This window comes from Galendromus occidentalis, unplaced genomic scaffold, assembly GCF_000255335.2.
Source record: "Galendromus occidentalis unplaced genomic scaffold, Mocc_1.1 scf7180000077538, whole genome shotgun sequence".
Taxonomy (NCBI): domain Eukaryota; kingdom Metazoa; phylum Arthropoda; class Arachnida; order Mesostigmata; family Phytoseiidae; genus Galendromus; species Galendromus occidentalis.
Window position 1 is genome coordinate 292,395 of NW_003805526.1, and position 11,499 is coordinate 303,893.

Genomic DNA, 11,499 nt, shown 5'->3' on the forward strand with positions numbered 1-11,499 from the left:
GTGGTCTAGGAAGCAATGGAGCAACGGCGGACATTGCGGCGGTTTCGGGTTGACGCGAGAGCTCGTCGGCCAACGAGACGTACTCACTCTGATTTCCGTTCCTATTCTTCGAGCTTTAGCCTGAAGGCTATTTTTTGGATTCCCCTTACAGGTCGCCAAACTGAAAGTGACCGAGTGCGAGCAGTACGATACGTGCAGTGCCTGCCTCCAGGCGAGAAATCCTTATTGCGGATGGTGCTCTCTAGAAAAAAGGTGAGACCGAGTTTTCGATTCAAGTCTACATCGAGGAATTTCCAAACGGGTTCCACGGACAGAGGAAAAGCCCGGGAACGCCAATCTTGGCCCAAGGAAGAGACTCACGTACGTTCTCGTTCCAGATGCGCCGTGAAATCCGCGTGCCACAGCCCTTCAATTGTAGAAGACCGTCTTTCCGCTACTCGGTGGCTTTCGCTGGATTCGCAGCAATGTATTGACTTCCAGTGGATTCGTCCCGAGCAGCTGGCGGTCTCGGCCACGTCGTCGATCGAGATCTCCATCAACCAACTGCCACAGCTGCCCAACGGCGCTTTCTACATCTGTGTGTTCGGTACGGACAATAAAGTGCCGATCCAGGCAAGAGTGACTCCGAACGGTTTGATGTGTGCAACTCCATCCGTCTCCAGTCGGCCTCGTGTTCCTGCCAACATGGATTCCGTTGATACACTGCTGGCGATCCGCTCGTCGGAGACCAAAAAAGATTTCCTCCAAAGACCGTTCACATTCTACGACTGTTCGGCACACAAAACCTGCGGATCCTGCGTGACGTCCCGTTTCGCCTGCAATTGGTGCTTCTCGGATAACAAGTGCACCTCAGACACTTCGTCCTGCTCGAAGACTGTCATCCTCGGGGAGAATGTGAGTTTTTTTTCCCTAACGCATTCTCTGTATTTTCATTCGAAAAGAGCCCGGAGGTTTCCCGTTCCGTCGAAGCGCTGTGTGACGTAGACGTCAAAGGAGGGGTCAATCGGGGCTCCGAATTATTCACCTTGTTGCTCGTCTCGAGCACTTGCGTCTGAAGTGCGACCGAGCAATCGTTAGCAAGGGGAACTTTGCGATTGACTAATGATAATATTCCTGACGCCGACGATGCCGGAGCTCTACGTATCTACGACTACCACCGAACAGGCCCAACGAGTCGTTGCGCGCTGCTCGAACACAAAAAGGCAAATTCGCAAAAACAACAGGCCAGTCGGTTGGCTACCCACCCGATGCGCCTCTCACAAAACTCACCAGCCCGCTCGCTCACCTACCTATCCGCCTCCGGCTGGCTCGCTCCCCATGCGTCCGTCCATCGGTCCCTCCAAGCAAAGTTCTCCAGGAACGTAGGGAGATTACGACCGTGCAATTGTAATAGGAACGGAACCCTGGGGTTAGCAAGGCTTGAGAACGTTTTTGCATTGCGTAGAACGCACGCTCGGTACGTAAGTACGCACCGCCTGTGCCGACCCCGAGCGGGATTAGGTTGTTGGGAGAGGTCGTGTGTTACGAACACGACGCGGAAAAGGAACGGCTGAGCGGAGGAAGGCCGAACAGACATCTTCTGGGAATTAGTTGTTCTCCACAGGCGTAAATGGATTCGAATGAGGGGGGGGACTGGAAACGAAGGAGAGCATTTTCGTTTCACGTAGAATCATCGGCTCGGCATGCACCGAAAACACAGCGAGGAATAGAAGGAAGGAAAGATAGATCTCTCGTTGCTTTCGGCGGCGGATGGCAGGGCTCGCCAAGAAGACCGCTTTTACGCCCACAGAAGAAGAAACTCTCCGTCGGTGATGCTGTTGTTGGTGCCGCCGCCGTTGTGAGCGTTTTCAGGAGAAAAACGCTCATCATTAAGATGTTTAATTATCGAGCGAAGGGTCGTACACAGCGGATCAGGCGGCTAGAATTTCGCTTCGTTTTTCCCGATGAAAATATTTGCTCTTGAAAACTCTCACAAAAGCGAACGAGCGGGCGGGCCGGCGGGCTGATAGGCGGGCCTTTTGTCCATCGTGGTCTGGGGAAAAAAGTTTCGCAAAACTCAGGAAACTTATATACGAAGTAGACTTCCTCCTTGATGGAGCTCGAACTCCATGCAAATTATTGGGCAGCTCTCGCTTTTAGAGTACCGAATATACGTCCTCCCGCCATGGGTTCCACCGGAGGAGAATAAATGGTCCATGGGCATGAGAGACAGAGCCCGTTCTAGAGAGTAGTACATGACTCTGTGAGTAAGAGCTCTTCGAACTCGGAGCGTCCGAGAAGTTCAGCCGCAAATTCCGTCACCGCTAACCGGTCAGATATCGGCTCCGGATAGATACGTATCTGAAACTGCTGAAGTAGCTCCGAGGGCTCTATCAGTGATTTTCGCATGCGATGCGCAGCGGACAGTAGGTCCGACGTATGTGTTCATCATCAACGAATATAAACGAACTGTCTGTTCGATTTGCAGAATCCCGTGGACAACCTCATGAACAAGGGTCGCGCCTATTGTCCTTCGTTCGAAGTGAACAACTCACTTCTTCTGGCAGACGGTTCACGATCCGAAGTGACCGTCGAAGTTCGCAACCTGCCAAGCCCTGCGGTAAGAGTCTTCTTTTATTCTTCTTTTATGAGCTTATCTCTCTAGTTTAGCAAACTCTGTCGTGGGCTTTTGTTACTGCGGCGTACTTGTTCTCCAATCCGTCGTTGTTCTGACAGTCGCCATTGTGCTCCACGTTCTGAACTACTACCGCTACTAGTACAACGCAACTATCCAGCAGAAGACCGGCGTCCAATCGACGCTCGCTCCCCTCGAAACGCATTTCCTCGGGGGGAGTCGTCTTCGTCCGACGATTCTTATCAATTTGTATCTGCAAATAGTGCGTTTTTGCGCTGACATAAGTGCATAATTGCGGTTCACTGGCGAGACAGAGTTTCGTTGCTGGCGCGGCTTGATGACAGAGAGGAGTGTTGTCTCTAACAGCATTAAAAACGGCGCTCGCCGCTCAATTCAAACCGATGTCGTTTCCCGTCGAAACTCGTGGTGCCGTCGCCGCCGCTCAGAACCTGTTCTGGGATCGGGCGCTCCGCGCTTTTGAAAGCGTTCGTCGCCGTATCCTAATCTCGAACAGCGATTAGAAGAAAGCTCAACATCGTGAAACCGGAACCGGCTCCGCTCTCGTGAAGCGATGTTCGACCGCTTACGATATTCCCTGAATATCGTGAAGCAGTTCATCGAGGTTTCCCGTCTGGTCATTGTTCCCTGTTCGATTTTACTCGTCACGAGAGAGTGCGCACCGGTCCCCGTCAAGGAACTGCTGCGTTTCCAGAGTCGCGCGGACTGATATTCGATGGGGGAAAAATCGCAGGAATCCGTCGCGGAGATGACAGATTCAATCAATGAATCGCAATCCATCCGACGGTGGTGCGGCAGCTCGGAGGGCTTTTCAGCGCCAGCAGTCGGTGCGACGAGTGTTTGTGAATCAAAAAAGAGCAAGCAACGCACTGCTGACTGTACAAAAGCCTCGAGGGCGGAGGCGATGGAGCGACGTTCGACGGGATACGGAGAGGAACGGACATTGTTGTTTTTATGGGACGCTATTGGCCCGGAAGTCGTGTCGGAAAGCTTCTCGAACGTGAGAACAGAGACCGACTATTCTGGCAGGCAATTTGTGGCCGGTATAACACATCGGTTTTCCGAGAATTCGAGAATAGGTGCCTTTCTCGGAACGTGCCGGAATTCGAGCTCCTTCGATTCCTCGGGGATTCCCACGGATTTTCTGCACGTGAATTCAGCGGGAAAGCTTTCTCGGAACTTCCTTTCGAGCTTGCTCGGAACCCATCCGAATGAGTCTCGTCTCGTCCTCCTCGATGACGATGTTAAGCAGCCCAACCAGTCCTAACGGATCATCTTCTCGTTGCAGGATAATTTCGAGTGCCTGATCGACATTGAAGGACGTCAGACGAAGGTGGTAGCATCGGTACGCCAAAACAGAGTCATCTGCGCTGAAACCGAATACTCGTACCGAGAGGCGACGGGCGAAGTGCAAGCTCAGCTCACCGTGCTCTGGAATCGAGACACCTTCATAGGACGCACCAATGTCACCTTGTACAAATGTTCATTACTTGGATCTCACGCCGGCCGAGGGGATTGTTCTCTGTGCGCATCCAGAGACCCAAAGTACGAATGCAGCTGGTGTGGTAACCAATGCAGCTATGGACCCTCCTGCTCCGAGCCTGTGCAGACCACCTGCCCTCCACCTAGAATCGATTGGGTGAGTACTGATCGCAATTCAACTAAATTAGGTCCGTGATAGATCCGCCAGCTAGCCCCCGAAAATCTCCATCCCGGTTGACTAGAATGGCACAATTCCACGGCGTCGAATCCTCATCGCGGTATGCCATTACTCCGTACGGCCGGGATCGCTCGCGTTTTTCTTCTGTTCCTTGGATCTCCTCGCGGCATGAGGGAAAAAGGGCAACCATTCACCATTGATGATATTGGGGGAACGGTGTGAGAGTCCCGAAACGGGCTGTATCCATCCTTGTTTGAACTCATTACGTGAGCCCGCAACCCGTGCAGTCAAACAGACTCTTAGTACTTTCGGGACAAGGCGGAAGGCCGTTTATTTCAAGGCAGCGATTCTTTCCCATCAACGTTGATTCGCGACGATTCTTCGTGGGGAGAAGCGCATGATCGTGCTCGTGCCGAACAACCGCGTTGTTCGTTGTCGTCCCTGGGTACCACGGGACTTGAGGTGTATCGTCTGATATTTGGGAATTAGGTACGGGTATCGATATCGTTCGGTTCCGAGCGTTCCCGGTCCCGGCTATCTCATGCGTACTTGAAACAACTCAGAAGGCGACCATTCTCGAAAGTTCACCTCGTCGTCACTTCATCGGGCTCGCTGCACGGGGCGGCAACGGCAGCGAAGGGGATGAGGACAGCGGATCGAGGTCGCGGATTTCGCGGGGCTCGGCTTGTTTACACCCGCGAACCGTTCGTATATTCAGAGTCGGACGAATCGTCGACAAAGCTGCTTGCACATCCATGGAGCCAATGCTCCCGAATCGAAGACGATATGGGAAAGAGGTCGCCGACAAAAAGAGTTCGCTCCGAAAGAAAGCAGCTCATCAGAAGACGGTTACGGAATCATAACGGTGCCGGATCGATCGGTCGGTGTCCATCGGCGTGTTAGCTGTCAGTGTATGATGATGATGACATTTCGCACTATAATTTCTCGCTCCATGCGGAATCATCGCGCTCGTTCGCGGATAAGCCGTTTCGGATCGAGATGGATTCCGACGACAGAAACATGGACGATATGGCGATGCGGAGCCGTCGAACGATTACGGTCGGCCGTTATGTTTTATTTTCTTCGTTCGCTCGGTTCTTTCTTCTGGTCGAACGAACGGCCGGCCGGCGGCCGCTACGGGTGCCAAGCGATGTTGCGGTGGGACCGAGCAATTCGTTTTTTCTCCGCCATGTAGTGTTATTGTTTCTACATCGGTGTCCCGCAAGAGCTTCATCTGGCCGCCGCCGCCACCGACGACCACTGACCAAACGACCCGCTCGCCTCCGAGCGAGCGATAGACAAGTGCAAGCGATCCATGGGTGTCTGTCCGAAAGGTCATGGGCTCTGAATAAATCATTTTGTATTTCTTCGCTTTTCCTTCTTCTCGAACACGCTCAGGAACGCGATTCCACTCGTGGGTCATCCGTTCGCAACAAAGAGGCGCGTGGACAAACGTGGCATCGTTAGACTCTCGCAGCTATCGGAGAGACACTACGTATGTGAATGGCACCGTGCGACCTCGGTCGATCGGATCAGCGGGAACAATGAACGGGAAAAGATCAGCCACGTACAATGAATCGAAAATATCGGGACCGAAATTGCTCGCACTAACCGTGCTCCGGTAATCGCGAGCGAGCGGCCGCTCGTTCCGCGCACGGAATCATAAGCCACGTCTCGATTCAGAAGATGATCCCGGGTAGAAGAGAGACATCTCAATTCGTCGGGCAATTTGTGACAAAATTATGGTAGCGCTAAAATTGCGCGAAACCTTCTAATCTGATGGACGCGCCGTAGTCGCCACAAACGCTGCCACCCCACGGCTTGATTTTCATGATGAACATCATCAGCTACATCATCATCATCATCCATGGATGGTTGTTGCCCGACGGCAGACTTGTGGCCATTTGTTTCCTTTCGTCGGACGAGATGGTCGCTCTTTGCTTCGTTCGGTCGCCTAGTCAGTCAGTCAGTCTTTCCGTGGATCGTCGCGTTCAGCCTTGATCGCGTCTTCTGTATTTTCTGAAAAATATCTTGCTTTCCGCGGTGGTAATTTGCAGCGCGCGCTGTCGGTCATCTGTCGGCTGCTCTTGATTTACGCTGGAGCAGAGCTCAAGACATGATCGGCGGCTATTTTCTCTCGTTGTGAACATTTTCCTTCGGGTTAAGAAAAAATCCGGAGAAACGCTGCGGAATCGGGCTTCACTTATCCCACGTCGACGATATACGGGGCTCTTTGTTTCCGTTGGGCACGTGATCGATGCTGGACACTTGATGTCAGAATTCTGAGTTGAGGCGTTTGTCTCATCCATTGGGATCCCGTTATGTTTCTGCGGCTTCTCCCACGTTCCTCGGTCGCTTTCTTGTATCGCGTGCGTGTTTTTTCGGTGCGTTCATGTAGGTACACACATGAAATTCGAACGATCTCATTGAACGCAACTATTGTTCGCGCGGACTCGTCGCTTCCCGGACGAGCCCGATCGCTCGAGCGCCGTCCCGTTGCCGGAGTGTCGGGGTTCGTATCTGAAAGCGACCGAGCGACTAACGTCGGTCGGATACAGCTTCGACGGGCTGTGAGAACTCCGATCGCGATCGTCACGAGGCTCCTCGTTCCTCATCCACGGGACGTTCAACGACCGATCGAGGACGGAGTTCGATTCCGGCGTCATAATTCAATTCGATGAGGAAAAAGCGCAATGAATGTCGTACCGCGAACGCTCAAGAAACGTGGAAGCTACGAATGGGTCGAGGTTCGCCGAAAAAAATCTCCGAGTCACTCCGTGTTCAGGTGTCCGAACCATCTGTACGAGACGACCGACCGACGTGGCCATGGGTCCATTTTCAATTAAAGCTTCGGGACTAATGGAAATCGATGTAATTTATCTCGCGGGTCTCTTCCAGCCCCTCGTGCCTCGAGCCGGTCGGAGCGACAGTGTGCCGCCCGTCATTATTTGGATACTCTTTTTCCTTCCTTCCCTCCCTTCCTCGCTCGCTCGATTCAAAAACTCCTCGAAATGTCCTCTGCGTAAGAACGCTCCGAACTCAGAGCACCGTCGTTCGGGTCTGACGCGTCGATCCTCCGAGAGTAGCACGTTTTCATTGTGTGAAAACTCTACGAAACTATAGGCCAGACTAGCTGAGGGTTCTCCTGGCAGAATAATTTTCCGAGTCAGCGGCTCTGTTTGACAGAGCAACTGACTGACTGACTGTCTGACTGAGTAACTGATAATTCAACTTCTTTGATCGGATGGATTCTTGCGTCGTCGTCCTCTTTGAAACGACCCCCACCAGACGGTTTCCTTCCTAGACTTGTCCTACCGAGCGAGCGGACATCCTCGCGGAGAAGCGGGACGCGACCCACCGACGACCTTGCTCTGAGAATAATTGAACAGCTGTTGCTCCAGGAGGAGGCTGCCGTGCCGCTCTCGGTGAAACTGTTCAATCGGCGGGGGCCCTGTCTCTCCAGCCTCATCTTTCTCCTGTTCAAGTATTCAACGAGATTTCAAGTTGGCTTCCCGAACTGAGGCATCTCTTTGTTTCCCTCGTGCCAGTCAAATTGAATTTCGTGCATGCGGGCGCTCGGCTAGCGCGGCGTTTTCGCCCCGGAGCTGACCAACAGCGGGTCGGTGGCACAAGGAACTGAATGAAAGGAGTAAATGAGTGAGCGAGCGGGACAAGAGCCGATGCCAATGGATTATTTCAGGCCACGACATTCCCAGTCGGGCCGGCTCGGTCAGAAATCGGATGTGGCTATATGCAGATAGATATGGTCTAGACGACGTGCAGCGCAGGATATTCTTGGCGTGTTCGTCTGCACGAGCCGGCAGGACGAGAAGGGACCGAGAACGTGACATATGTGCACGGCCTCTGCATATAAGCCCGGCGCGTATTGCGATGCCTGGCCAATAAGCTTTAATCACAATTCGGCCATTTCGGCTCTGTAAGTCGCCTTCCCAGGAGACTCAACCAAGCAGATTAATCCAACGGAGGCCGGTCGTGTTTATTCGGTGCAGGACGAACAACGAGCCAACTCGATGCCCGGACACCCGGCCGGTCTACCGCTCGCCGGTGCGTCGTCGCACAGCCGGGCCAGCTCGGTCACTACCGAGCCCTCGGTCGACTGCTCGCTTGGCAGTCAACTTGCAAAATTGCTGAACAACTATTAGACAGGTTTGATTCGAGGCTATTGTTGGTCTGTGTCGTCGTCGTCGTCGTCGCCCGACACCACCGCCGCTATCACCTCCGTGTAAGCCATCGCCGGCCGCTGTGGGTTAATTACATAACCTGATGCCGAGATGACTTCAGCCAAATGAACGTCTCGATAGGCGAACCGGCAGATGAGTACATTGATGGACACCGCGGTGGACAGATTGATGAGCGATCCAAGTGAACGGGAATGCCGCTAAATAGATTGATAGAAGGTCGGACGAAAGGATTGATGAAAGAATGGAACGAGAGCGAACGTAGGCATTCCCGCGGAAGCGCCTTCCAAACTTTCAATTAGCGGAGCGATGTGCAAAAGAGCGGCGTTCAGATGAATTCGCCAAGCGGTTCAGTCGCTCTGAGGACACCAGAATCTCCGTTGATTGAATCACGGAGGGGATAGCGTAGAACCTCCATGAAATTCGGCTATGAGATCTGTTTTCCGGTCGAAGGGAGGGGGAGGGGTTGTGTCGCATCCAAAGGAGCCGAGGGACACTTTGCTAAAAATCGTTTCTTTTCCTCCGCAGATCCATCCGCTCAGCGGACCAATCCAAGGAGGAACCCTGATAACAATCGAAGGAAGTAACCTAGGAACTTCGAGAGAGGAAATCGAAGACAAAATTACGGTGGGAGGCGTACCGTGCCGTGTCGTCGACTACTCGGTCTCTGTCAAGGTGTCCTGCATAACCGGACCCGCCGACGGCGCCATTACAGCGGAAGTACACGTTGGAAACCGGGCGGGATTAAGTTCAGCGAAAGAGAAGTTCTCCTACAAGGAAATCACCCTGGACGAAGTCAATCCAAAAATGGGCCCGCAATCGGGCGGAACCCGATTGTACATCTCGGGACAGAACCTCAATATCGGATCAAACGTCGAAGTGTACCTGGACAATCAGCCGTGCATCGTTGACAAGACCCTCGCCTCGAATTCGCAGATCTCGTGCACGACGACACGGTCCGAAATTCCGTATAACGTGTCTACGCTCACGTTGAAAATCGACAACTCGACCAGACTGCTACGGTACCCGTTCATCTACGTGAACGACCCGAAGATAATCGATATCACGCCCAAGAAGAGCTTCGTGTCGGGTGGTCGCCGCATTCGAGTGACAGGAAGTAATTTCGATGCGATCATCGCGCCGAAAATCGCCGTCTTCTCAAACGATAACATTATTAACGAAACGTCTTGCGAAGTCGAAAGTAGTTCAATCATGTACTGCTCATCACCGCCAGTGAATTCAGAGATTTTCGTGGCTCGACCCGCCGCTCGTAGGGGCATCGAGTCGGAAGCTCTACTCGATGAGTGGCGCTTCAAAATAGGCTTCCTCATGGACAACGTATCCAGCGTGCGAGACCTGCCGAGAAACTTTCCCGAGCTAATCTCCGAGATGGTGTACGTTCCCGATCCCTTTTTCTATCCGTTCGACAACGCCGGTCACGTGAAATTGTACAAAGGCGAGTCTCTCGTCATCGAGGGCATGAACATCCGCCACGGACTTCGCGAAGACAACGAGATTTCGGTTCACATCGGCGATGAACGCTGCAACATCACCTCGGTGGCCAACAACCAACTCGTTTGCTTACCTCCGACCGAGCAACCGCAAGCCTACAGCAATTATTGGCATGGCAAGGAGAGCCGCAACGACCTGCCGCTCGTAACCGTTCGCATCGGACCCAATCTTCTCTATGTGATCGGATACCTTCGTTACGAATTCTCGAAACGAGGCGATCTGCCTAGCGAGGCGGTTGCCGCCATCGCCGCCGTCGGAATTCTTCTAACGGTCGTGTCGCTGTTCATCATCGTTCTCCTGAGACACAAGTCCACTCAGGCCGAGAGAGAATACAAACGTATTCAACTGCAGATGGACGATCTCGAGAAATCCGTACGCATCGAATGCAAGCAGGCGTTCGCCGAGCTCCAGACCGACATGACAGATCTCACGAACGATCTGTACGCGATGGGAGTGCCAACACTCGACCATCGGGCGTATGTGATGAAAGTGTTCTTCCCCGGAGTGTTCGACCATCCTCTGTTGCGAGACAACAAACTCTCGAACAACGGCTACTACAACAACTACGAAGTGGCAATGACGCAGTTCCATCAGCTGCTTTTCAACAAGAGCTTCCTCATCAATTTCATCAACACGTTGGAGAACCAGGCCAGTTTCACAATCCGTGACAGAGTCAACGTGGCTTCTCTTCTCATGGTGATCTTCATGAACAAGCTCGAATACGGCACAGAGTAAGTGACGATTTTCCTTCATCTTGTCGTTACGTTTCCCCACTCGTGTTGTCCTCTCTGCTTACCCCTTTGACAAGAGTGAAGCAATTGACTATGAATACTCACGGAGACCTTTATTCGATTCCAGTATCCTGCGTACACTGTTACTTCAGCTGATCGAGAGGTCGACTTCATCGAAACATCCTCAGTTGATGCTGCGTAGAACGGAATCAGTGGTGGAAAAGATGTTGACTAATTGGCTGGCCATCTCAATGTATGACTACCTGAAGGACTTCGCCGGCTCCTCACTGTTTCTGCTCTTCAGCGCAATCAAGTATCAGGTCGAGAAGGGACCAGTGGACGCAGTCACCCACGACGCCCGGTATTCGCTCTTCGAAGCTAGACTTTTACGTGAACAGGTCGACTACGCGACGGTCACTGTTCACGTGGTCCAGGAAGAGCAGGGCGACAAACTCGTCTGCCGCGTCAACGACTGCGACACCATCTCGCAGGTCAAGCATAAGATCCTCGACGCCCTGTACAAGAACACGGCGCACTCGTTGAGGCCAAACGTTCAGGACGTGGACCTCGAATGGCGTCACGGTCGAGGTGGACACCTCATACTTCAAGACGAAGATCTCACGACGAAAACCATCAACGGATGGCGACGCATGAACACCCTCCGCCACTACGGCGTGAAGGACTTCGCCATCATGAGTCTCGTCAGCAAGCAAAACGACAGTTTCAATGCCTGTAAGTTCGGCTATGCGTCGCATCTCGGATGCA

The 11,499-nt window shown here is 52.9% G+C and overlaps 1 protein-coding gene across 1 annotated transcript in view; it reads left to right on the forward strand.

Annotated features, from left to right (window-relative positions):
- The window catches only part of PlexB (plexin B), a 29,382-nt gene that overhangs the window by 16,478 nt on the left and 1,405 nt on the right, over positions 1 to 11,499 (forward strand). The window contains exons 4-9 of the mRNA XM_029112928.1: positions 152 to 252; positions 378 to 894; positions 2,468 to 2,599; positions 3,921 to 4,271; positions 9,020 to 10,734; positions 10,862 to 11,466. Coding sequence (XP_028968761.1) covers positions 152 to 252; positions 378 to 894; positions 2,468 to 2,599; positions 3,921 to 4,271; positions 9,020 to 10,734; positions 10,862 to 11,466 — 3,421 coding nt within the window. The remainder of the gene's footprint in view (positions 1 to 151; positions 253 to 377; positions 895 to 2,467; positions 2,600 to 3,920; positions 4,272 to 9,019; positions 10,735 to 10,861; positions 11,467 to 11,499) is intronic.